This window comes from Phaethon aethereus, assembly GCF_964289735.1.
Source record: "Phaethon aethereus genome assembly, chromosome: 3".
Taxonomy (NCBI): domain Eukaryota; kingdom Metazoa; phylum Chordata; class Aves; order Phaethontiformes; family Phaethontidae; genus Phaethon; species Phaethon aethereus.
The window spans coordinates 85,718,093-85,740,886 of record NC_138576.1 but is presented as its reverse complement, the minus strand read 5'-3'; the positions used below and the strand labels follow the sequence as shown (position 1 = coordinate 85,740,886).

Sequence of the window (22,794 nt, the reverse complement as noted above, 5' to 3'; positions counted from 1 at the left end):
TTTAAAATATGGCTAGAAAACTTACTGTTCTAAAGAATAGCAGTTTTTTTGAGGAATGGTTAAAAAAAGTTATTAAAAATGCCAGTCTTCCACAAGCTTTTAAAAAAAGAAAAAAATGCAAACCTCAAATTTAGGTCAGTCTTTTCACCTTGAAACTAGATTTTCAGCTTCTTGAAGTCACTAAAATAAAGCTAATTTATGTCACCCCAGAACTAGTGCCTGACATTGAAAATGTTAGTCTTCACTTCTAGCTCCTCTAACCATATCGCTTAGTATCTATAGTATAGTATTACTAGAAGTCTCTTTTCATTCTCTTACAGTAAAAAACTCAGTATACAGCATTAGACTTCCCTCAGCTTTGCTACTAATTCTTAGCAATTTCTACTCAAGAAAAGTAAACAGTGCAGCAACCTCTGCCCCATTCTAGTTTTGCGCCACATCTTGACATACTGTTCACCAGTGCTTTGATATATACACCTATGTACATATTAAGTATTGTCTGAGATGCTCTTAGTAAGGGTAACAACTAGAAGTATTTTTAAGTCACAACATTTTTGTGTGTGGCATTATAGCTACAACTACTTTATACATAATATTGTATAACTGATTTTTCAGGAGTTTTTTTTAAAAACATTAGAACACAGAAGAATGGTAGGGAAAAAGACCAATTCCCAAAACATTTAAAATGTAAACAGTGTAATACAGAGTTTCAAAATTCTTTGAGAAACATTGGTCTAAACCACCATAAGTGCTTTACTAACCATCCACCTGGATTGCAGATGAATATACCTCTTAATTTCCCATTAGAGTGGCTTTAATCAATACATAAATTTGTGTTTTCACGCAGGCGTGCAACTACTTTGGTGTGGGACAGAAAGTAGGTCAACTCACAGGACTGTAAAGAAAACCACAGCCTGTGAAAAGGGAAGTTACACTAAAGACTAAGGATATACTGTGGGTGAGGCATTAGCCGTCACCTCACTCTGCAAAGCAAAATGCATTTGAGATAAACAGATAAGTGCACTCCGAGTGTATATTGTCTTCAAAACTTTGGAAAGTAATTTTAAGTATAAAGCATTTTAATTGTTTGGGGGTTTTTTGGTTGCTAGTGGTTATGGGCTGGAAAGTCTCTCTGAATTGCATGATTTCTTCTACAGCAAATATATGCCCTATGATGTAGAAGTATGCAAGTATTTTATTTAACATCTATTCTTGTTTATAAAAGCGATGTAAAGCTTAATTCGCCTGAATGTGATTCTTGTTTATAAAAGAGATGTAAAGCTTAATTTGCCTGAATGTGATGCTGAAACACTGAATTAATTATAACATGCAAATCCAAACTGCTGCTTGGAACACTGAGGCGTTCCTGTGCCAAAAACAAAGAAAAAAATTTTAAAAAGGAAGAAAAAAAAAATAACCCCTCATCTTCTACTAGGTAGAACATATAAAATTGTGGAAGGGCTGCCAGAAAGGGCAAGAGACTTGCCTTCTAATTGTGGCTTTCCCAATAGCAACAGCACAGAACGGACATGATTCACAGCTGCTGCAGTAAAACCAGTGGTCTGGTTTTTTCATTCCTCTTCTGCTTACAAAGCCTACAAACAGCAGCAAAGAAACTGAAGGCATCTGTAGACTCAAGAACACAACCTGAATTATTCCATCCATTTTTGGAAGGTTATCTTTGCAACCATAAGGGCACAGAACATATATATGTGTATACAGTACGTAAAGCTTACACCATATACAAACCGTCAGTACAGGCTCTCTCTCTTGTGAGGGGAACTTTCCATGTACTAGTGGCAGCTAGTCCCAGCATTTAACACGTACGGACTAACAACTTTCTTTGACCTAGAAGTCACTCTGGTAAGTTCTGTTCCCTCTCTTGGGCCATTCCTCCTCCACCCATTTCAGCAGCACTTTCACAACATCAATTCTCTTATAAAATTTACAGAGATCAATCAGCTGCTCCACAGTCCTGTCACTATTCCGTAGCAAGAACTCCAAGGTGGGACTTTGGGGCTTCTGTTCAAGGAAACACAATTCATCATAGGTCATCCCCCACTTGCTTGCTAAATTTCTCCAGTTTTTCACTGTTGGGTGGCAGGGATCCAGCTTTAGCCTCACTGTGTACAACAAGTCCTCATCATTGAGCATGTCACTGATGGTCGGTGCACGGAATAAGCATAAGGAGCAGGTGCCATTTTCCTTGCAGGTCTTCTTGAGATCTACAGTGAAAACCATTACATGGGGAGAAGTTAGAATCTCTTGCTGTGGTTTTGCTGGGAACAACAAGTTAAAAACACAAAGGGTTGAACAGTACTATGTTCCTCTGAATCACTTCTGAAAAAGTCAGAATAGTGACATTTAATGCCCTTCCTTACAAAGCACTCATGAAATTAACTTTTTAAGACTTCTCTCTTCGCTACTCTCAGTGGCTATAATCAAAAGGACAGTAATTTTGGAATTACTATATTTATACTTTTATAGAAAAGGCCTGCTATTCAATCCAGTGCATGAGCTGGGATAGTCCCCTTTTTTGTTTTTGGGAACTACGTTGCTTCCTTGAATCTGCCATAACCCCTGCTTACATCACCAACAGGATTATGTGAGCATTATGTACATATTGTATACATATGTTGTAGGACGAAGAAAAAGGTTTTGCACTTCTGAACTGCTGCCTTCATAACAACATCAAATATTTGCACCAGGACAACCTCTGCTGACTGGTGCAAAGACAACATCTAATACTTTAACACAATGAAAAAGTGGAAATGTTCCTTTGCTTTATAAGGGCTCTTACAATAAAAGCTGTCCCTGTTCTACCAAGCAAGCCTATTTTAAATGTACATTATTGAAAGGAATAAAGAGCATATTCCTCCATGTGTGAGAAACATAAAAATACCAAGTTGCTGGAAGTAGGTGGTGATATGTTCTAAAATCTGCATCAAATACTGAAAATTGCAGTTTCCCACACACAACTGTCAGTATCTCCCCAGCTCTGTGAACAATGTGGTGCTATCAGACTATATTACGTATTAATAACCCGTAAAAGCATGTAGAAACCAGTTCTAGTCATACTTCTAGTTAAATACTAACACTAAGACCTTTAACATTGCAGTGGTGTAGGGCATTGTTTAAGCATTTTGGCTGCAGATATGAAGGCAGGGAGAATTTGGTATGTCTGAAAACTAGTAATGGATGCAGCCTAGAAGCACTTTCTAAAGCTTCTGCCCTCCAGCCTCATTGTATACTTTGAAATAGGGAAGTAACTATTTGGGATAAAACTCTTTGAGAAAGGGATGCTACAATAAGAAAACTGATATTAATCGAAAGAGTGATTAAAAACAACAACAGAAAACAGTGACACACAATTTACAAGTGCTGGATCAGTGCTGGTCTAAGAGACCTGAACTGTAACTCTGGCAAAGGGCAAATCTGGTACTCAGTGCCACCTACTCATACAGACAACAGCATCTGTTAGATTTTTTTGCTTGGAGTTTCTTTTTTTTTTTTCATTTGCAGTAACTATTATCAGATTGTATGAAAATTCCAGAAAGACCGTCAAATCACGATTTTTTTATTCTGACTGTTAGTGCTGATAAACAACTCAGCTGAATGTAGCTTCTGCATGCACTTTGGTTTTTGTTTTTAAGAGAAGAACTTTCGTAATGTTGCTCATCACCTTGCTTTTTTAGCAGGCCAAAGACAACTTCTGAAGTTTTCAACAAGTTATGGCATGCAGCAACAACACTGCTGCAGACACATAACTTCATACAAATGCTTAGACTCCCTGTTACAGGGAAACACGTTCTGGTCACATCTTTGCTCACAGGTATTCCACAGGCCTTGCAGCTGCTCTGTGCAGAAATACATACATGAACTATTCTGCTCTTCTTGTGCACCCTAAACTCTTGCTGAAGTGAGACAAAATTTGCTTGCTTCATTCATACCAAGATTTAGTTATACAAACAAGGCAAAATGAATGGAATATGATCAAAGTTCTGGCTGAGCTCGAAGGGCAGGAAAGCACCCTATCTGAATTTCATCTTATTTTGCTTTGCAAGGATGCCAGAGTAAGTTTTATCCTCCAACAGAAGCAGGGAAGAAGGGGTAAAGAAAACACAGGGCACAGTTACAGGTAAACAAAACTAAACCAACCTGCTTCTTTTGCTATACCGTGTGCAGACTACAGAATCATAGAATATTTTGGGTTGGAAGAGACCTTTAAAGGTCATCAAAAGCATTATGCAGAATCCTGCTTTTCTAACATGCTCTGTGTTAGATACTGACATGAAAATGAAGACCTACCCACCTAATTGCATGACTGTAATGGTACATGATAGGACAAGCTTACTAACAGGAAATTCTCAGGTGTTCAGTTAGATTAACAGGGCTGTATATCATCCACACACACCCCATCCCCAGCTGAGCTCATGCAATTATGGAATAAGCCCCCACAGCCCATTGCCAGCTTCTGCTCTCTCCAGGTAGCTGTTTACAGATTTATTCCCAAGGTGGATGTATTAGATGTATCTGAAAAGCCCAACTTACACATTTTGTATGGTCTGCATTGTTGATCACCATCCACTTTAGAACAAAAAGGAAGCTGTAAATGAAACTGGTAATGTAATGAGCTCCACAACCATTGACTACCCAGGCAGTTCTTGGTTAAGACAAATAGCAGTTTTTAATAAAGTGCTTTCAAAGAAAGTCTAGGAATAAAATATGTAGAACAGTAAAGTTGACATACTACCTGAAAGTGACTCGTCACCATGGTTTTGCATGTCTTTGTCTTCTGGCTACAAAACAGGAAACAAATATAAATCAAAACAATGTATCTGAACACCAGAATAACTATTTGGCTAATTCACAGGTGGCAAGAGATTACTTAGCAGAATCCTGATCTACCTGTAATGTCAGACAGGGAATATATCTGGTTTTGAGGAATTACTGACAATCTGCAGTCTTTTCAGGCAGCTTTTTCACGCTTTCGCTCACAAAACTGCCCTGTTGATTGTATGCACTGAACAATGTCATCTTTATTAACGATATGTTATGGGCTTACATCTTTTGACCACTTTGTTCTTAATCCCTCAACAGCTGTTCAACAATTCATATGGCTTGATTGAAAAGATTTTAAAAATGCTTTGTAATAAAAAAAAGATAATTTTGCCTGTCACATGCAGCAGTAAGAGATTGTTTCATTGATCTAGGAAAAGTGGAGGAGCTTTTTTTTACAGATTTATTTACATACATAGGAAGCTTTCCTAGACAACAGGTGGACTTGAACATTTCTACTGGTTCATGTCTAACCCTCCTCCTGGTTGAAGCAAACATTCCCTCTGTGGCTTTTTGCCTGCTAATTAAACATAATCAAATTACTTAGCAGCTTAAGACTGCAACACACTTTGTAACATTTCAATTCTACTATTTGGAGAGCAACACCTAAAAACGGGAAGGACAGCACCTTCATCCTAGAACTGCAGGAAACTGCAGCTGCCCTTACTTTAACTACACGGGTGTGGAGCCAGGTGAAATAGCTTTCTTCTGTTGAGGATTTAAAGATGAAAGCAGAAGGGGATTTCCCCCTTAGATAGCTGCAATAAAGTATTGTTGATTTTTTGTATTACATCATTCTTCCAAAACTATCACAGCAGGCTTCTTAACATTTTACAGGCTGTGCATGCAAACACAAGTCAACTGAGTAACAATATAGTGTAATAAGATACTCTATTGCTACCTGCTACACCTTCACTAAGAAATCCACTAAAAATAGAATATACGCAGTTTCAGTTGATGTGGTGAACATGCATACATTCACAGCCCAATTATAAAGAAGGTAAACTATCTCCAAAATACTTAAAGACTTTGTTAGGAAAGGAAAAATTTGCATGCTGTTTTCAGCATTTCTTTATTCCCTCAAAACTGCAAGATCACACACGCAACATCAGTTCATCCCACAAAACATCTGCTCTCTGCTCAAAAGCATTTTAACACTGCACATGCCACTTGCAACAGAATAATGCTTGCCATTATTTTCTAATAGTTTACTTTTCCACTGGCACCATGTAAGCTTTATGTGGATGAAGCTTTTTAAACATCAACTTGGCCATCATGGCAACATGTGAGCACCCAAAGTTTAAGAAAAAATAAATCTGGAGATCCTGACTATAGTCATTGTCTCCATTCCCACAAATTGTTTAAAAAAGGTAGAACATTATTACTGAGCCCTGAAGAACAAATCCCCAGAAGGGTAACTCACTGGGAGAATGAGGAGCTGCCCATCACAGGTCAGCCTCCCCAGAGATCTGTTTCAAAAGAAACAAACAGCAAATAAAAGTGGACGCTGTTCACTTACTTTGCAATAGGTGTGTTGCTGTCCTGAGCTTCAGTAATATTTCCCAGACTTCATGAATTTATGAAAGTTCAAACCGTATTGCAAAAGCTAATACCTAAATGCCTTTAAAAGATGTCCTTATACTCACATCTGATAAAAAACAACAAGAGCAGCTAGTACGGCAAAAAGTACAAAGAAAACCAGGGATACTTACCTGTGCCGTACATCTGTTCTCAAAATTCGTATTTTTACAGATCAGTTATTATGTACTTTTTTATGAAGTCAGATGCACTCAGGTTTATTCAAGATCATTTCATTGTAATGTAATTGGAATGTAGTGCTACTGCCCATGAAATTAAGGTATTAAGCAAGAATATTTTCTGTCCACAACTAAAATCCAATCAATCTCTACAGGTCTAATCAAAGCCATAAACCTATGCACAGTCTGAAGATAAGCAGAAAGTTTTTCAGCTCTGTAGAACCATTAACACCCTAATACACTGAAATATATTTTTAGTGATTCTAAGCTGGCAATAAATGCTCTCTTCTTGATGATGGGAATGAGACAGTTACCTCCATCACCTGTGAAATGCATACCAAACCCATGTTTGTTTCTGATGAAATTCAGCTCGCATAAGGAACTCCTTTTACTTCTGCATCTCACTGGAAAATGCTCATTCATTTCTCTTCTCCAAGCTTTCTGCTCAACCCAAAGAGAATCAATTTGAAATTCAGCAAATAACATTCACTTGAAAGATGGCAACCATGGAGCATGAGGGTCACTCAGCATTGCCCAACCTGTGGCAATGCAAGATTTCACAAACAGTGGAGAGCATTTCTGCTACCAGAATAGCAGTGTCCCAACGTCAAAGCAGAACAGTCAAATGACCACGATTAGGTGGTTTTCCTTACTAGGATTCCGTACTTCACTACTTCTCTGCCCTGGCTCTAATTTCAGCAGAAAAGAGGGAGAGCATGCAATGACAAAGCCTTAACTTTTTGTCAGCTCTTCTTCAGAGCATCTACACACTAATCAAAACCTATTTAAACTACAAAATACACATTAATGATTAAATAACCTTTCTTTTGCTCTTCTCCACAAAAGCTCATTTCATTGAACTCTTGAAAAGAGAGCCTATTTCTGGTCTGTTTTACTGAGTAATTCCATGCTCTCCAGATACAGTCTGAAACTATATTTATTTGTGAACATTATTTAATAAATGGCATTAGCTTAGTTCACATTCAGGCATCATTTTTCTTACCTGTTGGATTAGGCCAGAATCTGACGTAAGGGTCTTGATGTTCACAGATGCAATTTCCAATGTAACTTGATCTGTCAGGTATTCCTCATCTAAGACAAAGACTGTGAAACACTCGTCTTCCACCCAAATACAAATTTAAATACTAAGACTTACAGGTGTCTAGCATACAAAATTTAACTCCAGATCATGATCAGTCACTGGCAAATGCTATATTAAAAGCACAAAATATTAAATTGGCAGAGACTGCAACAATCATGCTAAGCATGACTGTGCAAAGAAACATAACCCTTGCAGAGATCAGATATTAATGTAGCAACTGTATTTTAAACAACCACCGCACTATTTTTGAAGCAAGAGTCATGTTCTTTCAGAAAGCTGACCAGAGAATATTAACCAAACCATCAAAGTAGGCTGAAGATGACTGTCTCAAGTTAGTATAATCCCTTTTTGCTTTGTTTTTCTCATCACACTTACAATGATAATTGTTGATATATGTACTACACAAATATTTACCTTTTATTCTGCCCCTTTGTTAATTAGGCTCATTCTACTTATCCCTACTACACAGGAGTTTGCTGAAGCACTGAAATAATAGGTTTCAAAGTGTGTTTATCAACTGCCCTAGGAGTCCACTGAAAAGCACAACATTCTCCAATACAGCACAAACTCTATTTACCTTTCAGGCTTCGCTTCAGCCCTCAAAATAGGGTACAAGGGATGCATAAGCCCTTTGTGAACCTTGTGCAAACAGACAAATTTCACTCTGCATGATGAATAAGGTCCTCATCATCAAACCATTTGCCTAATTCCCCTGGGTCAGGTAGTGACCAACCATTAACATGAGCTTAAAAGAGGCTACATTCTGCACATTTTTACACACAAGAACTCTCCATGGTAGTGACTATATTTGTAGTGCTGGTACATTTCCATTTGCTGTTTGTTTAGTGGTAAGATCTCATTAAAGAACAGATATTATCTTTATGAATCGTCAGATAACAGAAAGACGACGTATTTCCTTAACTCACTCAAGAAACTGATCTGAATCAAATAATTCATCCTTATACTTTCAAAAAAAAACCCCAAACAAAAAACCCCCAAACAAACCCAAAATCAGGATTTTCCTCTTTTTCTGGTTTTATAAGACTGTTGAAACTTAAAGCCAACTATTTCACCCCCAGCAGGGTAAATGTTTAATAAGGATCATCTTAATAAATCCAATAAAGTCTGGCTGAAAAGGCAGAGCATGGGCATCAAAATTCCACTTAATTTGTGTGGAAACCCTGTATGTGAAATTTGTTCTATATCTGAATGGAGGTAGAATTATAATCAAAACATGATGTAAACATTAAGCCTAGTCCTGCAACATGAAAAGTTCCCTCAACTCACCTTCAATTCATAATTGGTAGAGGGTGCCAAGCACTTTTAAGTTATGGCCCCAAAATGGTTCATCAATTAATTGACCTATGAAAACAACAAAACAGCCCCCACCACACCCCCGACCAATATACTGTCTATTCAAACATTATGTCTGAAGCAAACATAATTGTGTTACATAGAATCAGACCTGCACATCTGTAACACACTTTAGATCACAGATTCATATTTCTAAGTCTGTGTTTTTATAGAAAGTTACAATAAGTTGTTCTCAGAAAAAAATTTAAATCATGGAAATGAACAGACTATTAAGAGGTATTTGTATCACTTTCAGCTCCAAACGGGAAATGTCAAGCTGTATTAGTACTTACATCTTTTTACACTTAGCAAAAGGAAGCAGAAACTAAAATTAAAAATAAACCAAGTTCACTTCCTTTCTACAGAAATTGCTGAAATTTCTACTTCCTCTCAGCTTTCCCTTTTAAATTACATGCATTTAAAGCATGGAATGTCAGATTTCAAACAGCTTTGACAAATTTGAAATTTAGGATTTTATCTAATTACTTTTGAGGGGAACCTGATGTCACAGGTGAAATAAAAAACAGGATATGGAAAAGAATGTTCCAGATAAATTGCTTTAGTGTTAATAAACAATTTTGAAGGAACAAAACACCTGGCTGCAAATAAACAGAAGTAGTTTATGATTTCAAATTAGTTTTCATCCCATGTTCTCCTTCCCCACTGAGCAGCACTTACGAGAAGATGCTCATATAGTCTCAAATAGTCTCTCACCTTCCTTTAACCCCAGTGGTATATTGCTAACACTCCTTGGCAAAAGATTCCATTGTGACTAACTTCTGCATAGTTTCCTGTGTCTGTTCCCGCTGCCTGTGCAACACAGGATAGTGAACACACTACCTGCATAGTGCTCCTCAACTGAGCCCCTGCCCAGTGCATTTCCTGGACAAAAGCCAACAGTGAAGCCTGGGATGACAAAAAACCCACCCCACATGTCAAGGAAACCATAAAGGGGATATTCGCACTGTGTAATCCAACTATTTTATTTCAGTGCAGTACAGAACCTGCACTCCCTCACTCCATTTTCAGTGCAGAGACAGGAACTTGTGCAGAGTGGAGCTATATTAGGTTCCCAAGTAGATGGTATTAATACCTGCTAAAGGTAAAAGATGTCATGAAGAGTTAATTGGTTATAGGGCTGAGAACGCAATCAGAGGCAAGGGACCTGGGAGGTATTTCTGGATTATATTTCTGATAAGCTGAAGGCACTGGTAATATCTTCAAAGACACCTTCTAACATTATCATGTCTCTACTATCTGTTCTCTGAACACCGTTTTTTGATGGCACCACTGCATTTTCTTTACAGATTGAGAACTAAGATCTTCTGGTGATAGTTTCAGGCTGACTTTTAGATCAAAACTAAACTTTGGAATGAAATTTCAAAAGTTGTATATACACACCAAACTGACCTCAAAAATACAGAAGACAAAACTACATTGAAAACATAAACATCTCGGAAAAAGTAAGAGTATTTCAATCTGTTGGATAACACCAATGGTGTTATTGCACCTAACACCACAGATCTATGACACCTAAATAGACAGAATTCACAATACTTACCTTTAGGTACTCCTGTGTCTTGGACAGGGTATTTTTCAGTCTGTCACAAAAAGGCAAGAGACACAAATGTTTGTTATTTTGAGTGTAATTGTGATGGAGAAACAGTATATAAAACTGCGTAATTATAGTTACATCTTTTAAATTGCTATTAGTTGATCTGTCTACAATCAGACACAGCAACACCCCTCTTATGCGGGAATTGAGATGCTATGAACACTACCAATGAGCACATGCCAAAGTAATAGACATTGCTGCTTTGCTGCAGTATTTTTAAAAGTATTACTTCTTAGCGAAAAAGCAGGAGTTGGGAAATAGATTTTGCATTTAAGTAGCAAGATAATCTAGAAAAGGTAATGCAGACCAGGAGGAATGAAGATGACTTCAAAAGCTCTTTTAGCAGATACAAGCTTTTATTAAAATGTTACTGTACTGAAAGAAAAAAAAACATTTTTCCCTTCTGCTCTAAAAATTAAAAAGTTGATTAATAGAAATCTATTATTACTGAGTTTAAGGGGATAGCTGCTGATTTCCAGCCATGTTATAATGTACATTATACCTGAAATCCACCTCCTTCCCTATGGCCCGTACCTTTATGTGAAAGTAGTTGTGGCTTTTACAGAAGCTGGTAACCAAGCAAACAGATTAAAGACATCTTAATTCAAGGAAGTGGGGGGCATAAACAAACTTTCATTTGTCTCAGATATAGCAACTTTTCCCCACCTTTTAAAAACTCCCCTTAGCAAAACACAGCATCTAATTTAGTCAGTCCACAAAAACAATCACAAAGTCTGTATCTTTTTGATTCTGTATCTACACAGACTGCAATAATGGATCCCAGTGAAGGATCAGCATTTAAAGTACTAGTGAAATTTTCAGAGCTTCCTGCTGACTCCCTGTGGCAAAGCTTCAAAATGGAAAGAAAACATCAAGGCAAAGCAAAAGCTTGCTCACTTGCCATCCATAAAACAAACCAATGCATTTCAATCTGTTTACATAACTACATTAGACAACAGTCTTCTCTGGTCTACATGGCACTGTAACTTTCCCACAGAGTAAGCAATCCATAGCAATCTTAAAAAGAAAAATATCTTAAAAGACTTCACAGAATTTCATAGTACTTTTACCTGATATACTCCTGTCTCAGCATAAGACTGGCATCTTTAATATCCTAAGACACTGAAACTTGTCATAAACGGTGTTACTCTGCCAGCAAGCACTAGAGTGCGCTGTTTGGCCTCTCCCTAGGTTCACCCACGCCTGCTGTAAGGCACTGCTGTTTGGTCTTACCTTTCCATGACTTTGATCAGACAAAATAGGTACAGGAAGAAATTTTAAGCTTTAGGCGGGGTTTCTTATCGCTCCAACCCATATAGACAGAAGAATGTCAGCACCAATCTTTCTCCTTTGCCAGAGTTTTTAAATTTAAAAAATGGGACTGTCATAACCTCTAGAGGCTATGCCATGGAAAGCTCAGCTGATACCATCAAATTCAGCTTATGTACCTATTGGTATTTTTACTTACACTTTAATTGCACAAGGTTAGTAAATTAAAATTTGTTTATACAATCATACAGATAAGCAAAACTACACTTACAGTTTGAGTTAACATCCTTGTATGTTTTACCTCACTTTTGCATTATGTAACTGTAGAGAGCTATAATGATTTGAACTGCATCAGACCAGAAACACATACCATTGTTAAGGAAAGAGTGCTTGGATCCGTATCCTCCACTGGCTCTTTTGCTGCATGATCTGCTGGAAAACAGAAAGCTTTATCACTGCATAATCCTTAAAATATTTATGTCTGGCAATTCATATTTTGCTTCTTTGTCTGACCAAGGTAAAGCACAACTACGCAGCCATTACATGCATTATGTCAAATTACATTTCCACAAGAAACGATGACAAACTAGAAATTGTCAGAGCTACTAGCACATGGATGAGAAACTACATCCAACAAGGAAACACAACTTTAAACTAACAAAAGATAGACTTAAATGAAAATTCTAAATTATTTTTAGTTAAAAAAAAAAATCACAAAACAATTCAGCAATAAAGAATAAAATCCAGTAAATCTGCTAAAAGCTACATTTTGTTCTCTGAGTGGCAGCACTGTTCTTTCCTTAGAGCAGTATTTCAGACAGTAAACATACCCACTGCAACAAAAATACTATAATAAACAGGAGACTGCAGTACAAAACCTAATAAAAAATATACTTGAGGTAAACATTAATTATTTGCATACAAAAGAATCATAAACTTCAATTATATTAGCATCAAAAGGATACAAAAATAAATCTTCAAAGCACTTGCAGGTGAATCATTAAATGCCAACCCCGCTGCACTGATGGCTAAACTGACAAATAGTAGTGGGGTACTGACCAAAAGTGCACAGAGAATCTGAAACAAATCTCATACAGAAGTCAGGACTCACACCACCACTCCTGTAATTTAACATCATCATGCCATTTCCTTGAGGAATCTCTTCTGTTGATAAGTATCATGTTTTCAAAAATTTAAAAGCGTTTTAAATTATGTAGTAGGATTTTCACTCCATTCTTATTACTCGCATTCTAAAAGTCCTTATACTTACTACAAGAACACATTAAATGGTTTCATCCGCAAGCAGAAAGAGGTGGTTGGAATCAATATTTGGTGACTACCTTCTCTCAAATATAGAAATCAGTGCATTTTAGAACACAACTTAGCCCCAGATATTAATTACAAAATGCCCAGTATAAACACTTAACCCCCCAAAAGTACTTAAGTTACATAGACACTATTCTAACCAACTCAAATCTAGCATAATTGCTTATTTTGTGTCCCGCTTCTACAAATCTACTCAATACAACAGAACAACAAGCTAAAGCATAAGACAACACAAAGACAGTATAATAAACAGGCCTGAAAACAAAAAAAGGTGACAGCATCCAGACAGATACAGCCCCAGGGCTCCAGGACAGAACTGTTCTCCCTCCTGCATCCATGAGGCAGCCCCATCAGCAGCAGTTCCTGCGTGTCCGGTGCAGTGCCCAGCCCCTCTCTGCAATGCCAGGAAGAGCCTTGCTCAGTGCTAGTGCTCACAGGAAGACCACGCACATTCTCCAAGCAAGTGGCACACGATCAGAGCAGTCAGATCTACAAGGATTGAGCACAGCCTTTGCAGATAGACACACTCAACATTTTACAAAAGCAGAGGTCATTGAAATTTCAGCTGAGCATGTTCACACTGCAGTGTGAAGTTTAGGAATACATATGCAGAAGAAGAAAAAAACCCAAATCAAAACCCCGTATTCTTGTCATATGTGCCATTTTTTGGCAAATATTAAATCACTGCTCCAGCAACATGGTATTAACAGAACATTCTGGATAAAGCCTGCCCTGATGGCAAGGGTCAGCACAAACCCCCATAAGCTTCCCAACTCCAATGCACAGAGGGCGGGAGTCAGACTGGGATATGAGAAAATACAATAAGCTGGTGTAAGATGTTGCATGAGAGTAGGTCCAAAAATGGAGGATCCATGTGGGAACTGTAGTGGAGAGCTGCAAAAGAAATGGAAAGGGAGCTAGGGCAAATACAGAAGACCATCCTGTAAAGGAAAGATGGAAAAGGAGGAGGTACTGGGAGCCAGAGAAAGGCTCCAGGGAAGAAGGCCAGCCCAGGCATCCCTAGTCTTGCTGTTTCTCCACTGTTAGCAAAGACCCAACAAACCCAGTGGCAAAGCATGCAACATCATCAGTTTATTCTGGAGGCCTTACAGCTCCTCCTTACAGATTCTTGGCTGAGTTAAAAAAAAAATTAAAATAAAATCTTTCTTTTGTCCTTGTAATGCAAGAGCAGCCTTAAGGTAGATGAAAGCAGGCCCCACAAAAGGTCCATGCGCTGGTGAACCTTGGTGGCTACTGTAGCTATGGCATAAGGACTTCATCCCCTATCTTCTGTCACATCTCCAAGATATGGCCAAGGTACATTGCAACACTGGTAATTATTTACTTTCCACAATCCAGAAGGAAGCACTGAAAAAAATGGAGAAGCTTCAAGAATACAGGCGTTTAAAATAAGGATTTGACAGACCCCAGGGTGACCCTACAAGAGGTGATGGGGTGTAGGGTGGCACCTTTAACTGACTCCTGCTTTCTAGGTCTCACAGAGAAACACAGTCACCATGGATCTGTGACTGCATCTTTCCTGCTTAGTATCCCTCATGAAAAATGTTTAAAACTGTATTTCTTTCCCTATACCCCAATTTCTTCCCCTTTGTTTTTCTAGTTCTTTATGAAGAACAGCAACTTCCACGTGGTTTAGGTTGTGGAGCACTACCAAGTCCCAACATCTTCTATAAGTGGCATATATGTGTACAAATATTTGGACCTAAGAATAAATGCTCCAAATACTGGCTGTGGATGATTCAGCATGGTCTTGTTGATCACTGATAGTTGGCAATTTGAAAACCAAAGACTTGAGTTGTGAATAAGACAATTAAAATGCCATGTCCCCTCTCTCCTTCCCACATGTACCTCCCACAGCATTCTGCAGCTCATGTCATACAGCTGGACACAGGTGCACAAAACAGCAGGGAGGAAAGTTCTCTATCTCAAATGTAAAACATCCACAGCTTTGCATGTTGAAAGGCTGACAGGAAATACAGGTACCATCTGCGGACCATCTGATTTCATAGTTACTTTGACAGACAGCTTGATAACAACATTACCTGGGATCCCTCAAAAAAATCACTACCACCATACTCCCCACTGACAGCATACAGCCACCGGCCTACATTTATTTCCCCCACACATCTGCCAGGAACCACACGTGAGTTGACTCAGATGTACATAAATCAGCACATGCAAGCTGACTTGGACAGACTTAAGTCAGGTTTGATGGTTGCTCCCAAGGTTCCTTTCTGCCACCCAGCACCTGCACACTGACTGCTCAGTGGCTACAGTGGCTCTTCTGCCTGAGCCTGTCCAGTATAACCAGTCTGCAACAGAAGCAGCAGACTTGTACCATTTCCCTCTGTTCAATACTGCTATTCTAACAGAGGTGCACTTAACACTGCGAACAGCCTGCCAACTTTATATATACACACAGGTGTATATATGCGTATACATATGTATACACACACATATTGAAGCTTCTAATCCTGCATACAGAATCACAGAATGATTTGGATTGGAAGAGACCTTCAAGATCATCTAGTTCCAACACCCCTGCCATGGGCAGGAACACCTTCCACTAGACCAAGTTGCTCAAAGACCCATCCAGCCTGGCCTTGAACACTTCTAGGGATGTGGCATCCACAAGTTCTCTGGGCAACCTGTTCCAGTGCCTCGCCATTCTCATAGTGAAAAATTTCTTCCTTAGACCTAATCTAAATTTACTCTCCTTCAGTTTAAAGCCATTACCCCTTGTCCTATCACATGCCCTGTGACCCTTTCTTGCTCTTTGTCCTTGCATTGGAAGGAAGTCTGAAGGTCAGTTTTGGAGACCTCAGCATTTTGACCTTTAAGCAGGAAGGGGTTCACAAAGCACCATATAACAGAGACGGTATTCCCCTCTGTTACCGTATTTTCCCTGCAACATAGCCTTGACACCACCAGTAGTGGGTGAAGCATGGAAGGCCTACGGTAGTTACGTAATTCAACCATACACATGCAAGACCTCTTTCACGCCAAGGCAGGGCACACACATTAATAGTACAACTTAATTCAACTGAAACAAAGTGACCACCCTAATACTAATGTTGCTCATAGAGATGAACCCTTTGATTAAGCCCAAATCAACAATGGTGCTTTGACCAGAGGCACATGAATTTCAAATTTGAGTAACAGGAGAAAATACAGCAAATTATATTAGAATATTAGGTTCTCTGAAAAATCTAAGTCCACCAACACTTGTCCATTTTTGTTTATTGTTAACTACTCAAAACTTTGTCACTGTCTGAGCAGATAGGTAGGGAAAAAACTGTGATGCTGGCACACCTGAGATGAGGTACTCAAAAGTCATTTCCACCATTAGCCATGTACGTTAAAGAGCATGGGCTTCCTTACCACCTGGAGTCTGGGATTTTAAGAAAATGGCTTTTTAATGTGCTGTTAGCAAGCACAAGCTAACTTATACACCAAACACTGGAGCAGGCTTGACAGGACAAGTTGCACTAAATCACATCAGCAGAGCACATGATAAATTATTACCATGCTTAATTAGCGTGTGCGGAAGGGGAAGGGAGCAACTAACAAACCCTTTCAATCTCGGCCGGGCTAGGCTCCTCACCTGGCTCCCAGAAGCCACAGCCGCGGGTCAGCCCTGCCCGGGGAGGGAGGCGGGGCGGCTGGGCGCTGCGGGCCGCACCCGGCGCCGCGCCTCCTCCGGACCCGCCGGGGGGCCTGGGAGCAGCCGCCGCCGCCGCCCACCCCACCAGCCAGCCCGCCCGCCCCGCTCCCCGCGGCGGCGTCCTCACCTGGGGGCTGCGGGTCCTGCGGAGCAGCCATGGGGCGGGCGGCGGCGGGGTCCCAGCGCGAGGAACGATCGGCGCCGGCCGACGTGCCCGGAACCGCCGCCGCCGCCGCGCCGCCCCCTTCCTGCCGCCGCCCCGCCCGGAGCCCCGCTGCAGGTAGGGCCGGGCGCGGGGCCGCGCCTCGCCTTCCGCGGGGAGGGCGCTCCCGCTCCCGGCCGCGACTCCAGCCCGGGTAGAAAACGTGTCCGCCGCAGCGAAGCGCGGCGGCCGCCGGGAGCCCGCCGTTCCCCATGGGACGTACCGCTCTCCCGCGGGTATGCCGGGTTAGCTCCTCCGGGCGGGGGTGCGCCGCTGCGTGGAAGCTCCGCCTTTCGTTACCAACAAAGACATAGGAGGCGTATGACGGCTCCTTGAGTAGCGCTAGTCTGGAACTAAAGTAGGTTACTTCAGCCATATAAAAATCAAGTGCTCGCTCTCCTGCTCCTACAGGTACTAACGCGCTTAAATAATTGCCTTCGGACAGAGAGGGGTGGTTTCCATTAGGGTTTAAGGTACCTCGGCAGATGGCTCGCAGTGCACGAACGGAGTTTAAGAACACAAGTATTGCAGAGCAACAAACATAAACTGCGCCAGTTTTTCACGAATATTTAAAATTCTTCCTCTTATGCTACAGGCACTTCCGATACCATGACACTAAATACAAATCTTTGCTTTGGGTCCTCATTGCCATCTCTGGCAAATTCTCTCACTTAGGGTTTCAATACACTTAAATTAACACATATTTCTTAAATGGGGTCCACGCATGAAATCATTGTCTAAATAAGAAATATCATATATTGCTATTTATTGTACAATACCAACAAAAGAAACCAGCATAACTGAATTTGCCATTATAAAGACCACATTTGTGTGTTAGCCTCTACTCATTTATTAAAAAGGTTACTTTATGGCCAAATTCTGCTGTTACATTCGGAGAGCTCCAGTTCAGTCAACTGGCTTACACTGGAGTAACTAAATGCAGCCTTTGGTCCATAAAGCATTAAAATTTGAGTGCTTTTCCATCTCTCATGCAGGTTACAAATCTAAAAAATGTGATAAAGATGAAATTGCTCTTATTTTCAGAATTTAAATTGAAGACAGTGGCTCATCCTGCTATTTGGCTGTTCGTTAATATAAATTTTTTTTTCAATTATTATGTTATTGAATTTGTGAATTCTTGTAGAAGAGCAAGTCTTTGTGGGAGAGCTCTTACAGCGTACACCTAAATCATCCTACCAGTGAGAGTACTGACATAGTATTTAGAAGATTCAGAGCATCACCCTTACTTCACCTGAGAGATAAATGGAGGTTTTGCCATTGGGTTATACACACACACAAATATATATCTATATATATTAATCTCCAAGGTAGAAGTAACACTTCTGTAATTCATGATGTGTAAAAACCAAAGTAGTATTCTTTTAGGCATATCATTGGAGGCTGGCTATTCAAGGTATGGATTGACTTTGATTGCTTCAACATTAATATTGAAACTCATTCTCAAAAACAGATGCACTTCTTAGTTCAAAAGGATAACACCAAGTCTAATTAGAAATAAAATTTCTGATCCTGTATGTTTCCCTAAATTTCCTTAGAGGCACAATGTTTTTGGTGATGGATCATCAGCCTGAGAATTAGAGGGTGGAGAAGGTGTATTCTTACCAACACAGAACTGTACAAATACTAGATTAATAATTGGAGCCACTCCTATAACTGTAAGGAATGACAAAGCCACAGTCAAGCTAAGAATTTTCTGGGTTTTACACCTGCCAAATTTATGCCTCAATAAATCAGATGCCATATCTGCTCCAAGGACCTGCATGTATGTATACATTGCCTGTATGCTATTTGAAGACTACTGGTTTTAACCCTAGAAGTAGATATACTCAGTGACTAAAAAAAAATTTGGATAAATATATGTATAATCTATATAAAAATGTACCTATTAACATCCTTCAAAATATCCCTAGGGTACTATTGTTACATAGGTGGCTGTAAACTGCAGAAACATACAAAGCACTGGTGCTAGGAGCTAAGCTAGGTCTGACCATCAATGTGGCATTTACTCTTCTGATAACTTACAACCTGTAATCTTCCTACATTAGGATTAAAAAATTATTTTAGTAAACAGTAACAAAATAATTTTAGTGGAACAACACTTGTACCAGCAGCCAAAACTGGTTCATGTTGTTAAAAATCCCATATTTTTAAAAGCGTATCTGTAAATTACATTGGCTTTTCAATTTGAAACAGAATTTTTTAAACAAATTATTCATAAAGAACTCTTTAAGATAATGGAATTTAATAATAGAAGCCAATAGTCTAGATAAAATTACTGCCTCAAAACATAGGTTAGTCATCATAATTTAACAATTTTTTCCTAGTACTGAAGGAGGATCCTGCAATTACATATACACATCTCTACAGCACTGTCAACAGTACAGATTAATCTGGCTGTGGCATGCCTGTTCTGGTATCATTCTTGAATAAGTGACACAGAAATCTTTTGTTTGTTACTTAACTAACTGACCAGTCCAGAAAGCCAGCAATCATTTTGGCAAAACTAAATATAACTGTATCACAAAAACTAAATCCAGAATAAGATAACTTTAAGCAACGGCATTCTCTGAAACAGTGGATGACCTTTCTCATAAAATTTCTATACTTAAGTACAATCTGTATCTTATCTTGCTGTAACCATGCAAGCTGCTAAATTTAGTGTAATTAATGATAATGTGAAGAGTTCAGGATTTTGTAAATTTCCTCTCAAATACAGGATTAATATTTTCAAATAGTTTTTACAAATCATGTCTACACATGCCTCTTCTCATCCCTTTCCTGGCCCCATCAAAAAACCATCCATCTTTGATGAGGACAAAGACTTTTCCCAAAGATCTATAAACTATCTGGTAATACATAGCCAGTTAGCTTATTGTTTGAAATAGCAATTAACCCACAGTCTCAAGGGGTTTCCCATCTTCTGAGCACAAGGCTGCAGACAAAACCTTTTTTCTCCCATGGACAATATATTTCTGTGCAGCAAAATATTATTGCTACCCATCCCACCTACCCCCCACCCCCCCCCCCCCAAAAAAAAAAAAAGATATAAAAGCTTTTTCTAACTGATCCTTTACAACTTTTCTCCATGGAAATACAGAACTTCTGTTCCAGATCACAAATGCCACTAACACAGTGTAACAGTAATCCTCCCTGACAAGGGCTGCTAACAGTCACGGTAACTGTGGGCTTGCCAGTATCATATGGCAACCTTGTTTATTCTTCCTCATTAGTTTGCTTTATACATTTCAAACATCTTCATTTAAGGAAGTTTGTATTAAGTAAAATACTTCTGTTTCAACATAAGCTCTTCACTTCTAATGCATTTCAGTAGAGTTGGGAAACACCTCCCTGCATTTTCTTTGCCAGGTATCCAATAGATAGCTTTCGACTGTGGTCAGCTTCAGTGTATTGCTAGACCAGTCAGTTCTCGAAAATTCTGAGACTGTTTTGGAGTAGGAATAATTAACCAGCAGCTAAAAAGTTAAATCTGCTTTCTTTGCCAATAATGATATTGGTCTGTTCTTTTACAGTTGTACAGGAATGTCACAATTTTGACATTTATTTGACAGAAACAGCATTATGTGGAGAAAATATACGAAATTACACACACCTAGACCATCTTACATAAGCCTGTGGATAATTTGTTTGCCTTATAGGAGGCATGATATGGAAATGTTCCCACCACTCCGGGAGCTGTGATGTGTCCAAGTCAAACACACGCCACAAAAACAGTGAAACCTTGCTTTCTCTATATCGACATATTGAAACTGAGCCTAATACGATTGGTTTCAGGCTGCAGCTTATCCCTCTGCAGGGGCATTACCAGGGTGCCCCTGCTTGGCTGCTTTTTTCCATAAATGTATAATTTAGTTGAGATCTCTACCTCACGGTCCAATTTGTTGACAGATAAGCACATGCATACAAAATGCAAATGCATAAATCTTGTGGGGCTTTTTTTTTAAACAAAATTACTTGTGTTCATCTGCACCTGCTATATTCAGAAGTTTGACAGTTAGTAATTATTGCAATTCAAAAATTATAGGTACTACAGGAATGACAGTAACATTCCAGAGATTACTTCTATACTCTTGATTCAAACCATGCTGTCATACACTACACAATGCAGTTTGTTAACATTCAACTATAACACACACATGAGAAACACAGGAATGAGGATACAGGTGTATAGCTAAGATTTGTAGTTAATTTTTTACCACCTACAAAAACTTAAAAAAAAAAAAATGTACTCCCTCCTTGTACTTCGATATTTTTTATTTTTTACTGTATTCTATCTTTCTTTTTCTTCTTTTTCCTTATACTCATTATGAAGATACTGGTGTATGCAATTTTCATATTAAAAATTTTCCTTTTTTTCCACTATACTGAATTTGACCTATTGTTTTGCCATTTACAAGCCATAGTCCTGCCATTTCTCTTGTTTGTCTAGACATCCATGGGTACTTTTCAAAAGCTATTTGGAACAAGTTGCCTCAGACTTAACCAGATTGTGGTTTTAAGGCAGCTATCAGTAGGCGAGAACAGGATGTCAGTGAAGCATGACTTGCAAGGAAACATAACAACTTGCATCAGGCCTAACAACAGCTGGATAAAACAGGGTGTGGGCACACAAGTACTTCAGTTGTAACAGGCCTGATAGACCACCCAACTCAGGTGCTCCACTACTTGTCTGCTTTTTGTACTTGCATCAGGTGATTTACTAAAAGTTCTTACCCACAGCTTTGCCTTGCTGTATCATTAAATCTTCATAACTAGGCTACCACAAGATGTTCCATTGCTCAACAGGCACTGCACTCCCACCACTTCTGTTTGCCAGACTTAAACAGAAGTTTGTGACGTATTGATTCCCCTGGTTTACTCTCCTAAGTTTAGAAAGGACTCATTCAAATGTTAATTTGGAAAAATAAATAAAGGCAAAAGTTTCAAGGGCAAAAATTTTCCAGAAATCCACGTTTCAGATTACTGAAATCTAGTTCATGAACTTGGCAAAGCAGCTAGGATTTACAAGGTTCTCCTAATGTGAAATGTGAAGCCACCCTGTTTTGACTTTCCGTTCACTTAAATTGGTCCATAATAATTTCTAAGATAACATTTTTACATGGTTGATGACCACAGATCATGATTTCTGTGTACAACCAGAGCGCATAAGATCAATCCTGGCACACAGAGCTAACTAAAAAGCACCCATGCAGCTAATACAAGAAGTGTTGCAGGACTTTTATCAGTTTCCAGCTGCAAGCCAGAAGCAAGTTTGATAATCGTAGGTTTGTTATATGAACTAAAAGACTGCCTGGCACTCTCTGGTACACCCAGATGTCTGTCCACGCTAGAGAATAACGTTGTGATGGGGAAGAGGTGACTATGATGTGCATTATTTAACTCTTACTTACTAATACAGAATAACGTTTTTAGTTCCTGTTTTCAAGGCTTTTTTGCTTGCACATAGAAAGAAAATGTTAGAGCTTGCAAATAAAACTGTCAACATTTTTAATAGCCAGGCATATCATGAAATGACATATTTGTTCATATGCCAAGCACGTACATCTTAGAATGTACATGTACATTGAAAAATTATAAATATATGCCAGACTCTTTTCATGAGCCCAG

At 39.1% G+C, this 22,794-nt stretch overlaps 1 protein-coding gene across 1 annotated transcript; it reads right to left on the bottom strand.

Annotated features, from left to right (window-relative positions):
* Positions 1-896: 896 nt before the first annotated feature.
* Positions 897-17,218, bottom strand: EDARADD (EDAR associated via death domain). Its single transcript, XM_081997042.1, has 6 exons — positions 17,074-17,218; positions 12,306-12,364; positions 10,613-10,652; positions 7,600-7,688; positions 4,754-4,799; positions 897-2,225 (listed from the first exon to the last, which is right to left on the bottom strand). Exons 1-6 carry the CDS (start codon positions 17,102-17,104, stop codon positions 1,849-1,851), a joined length of 642 nt encoding a protein of 213 aa, XP_081853168.1. The 5' UTR covers positions 17,105-17,218; the 3' UTR covers positions 897-1,848.
* Between the last annotated feature and the right edge of the window lie 5,576 nt (positions 17,219-22,794).

Bases quoted from the DNA above. Each gene is read 5' to 3' on its own strand.
- EDARADD (XM_081997042.1), bottom strand. From the start codon at position 17,104: ATGGCTGCTCCGCAGGACCCGCAGCCCCCAG. The intron at 12,365-17,073 runs GTGAGGACGCCG...GTTTTCCAGCAG, and splicing joins GCAGGACCCGCAGCCCCCAG to ATCATGCAGCAAAAGAGCCA. The intron at 10,653-12,305 runs GTATGTGTTTCT...TTTTTGTGACAG, and splicing joins GCACTCTTTCCTTAACAATG to ACTGAAAAATACCCTGTCCA.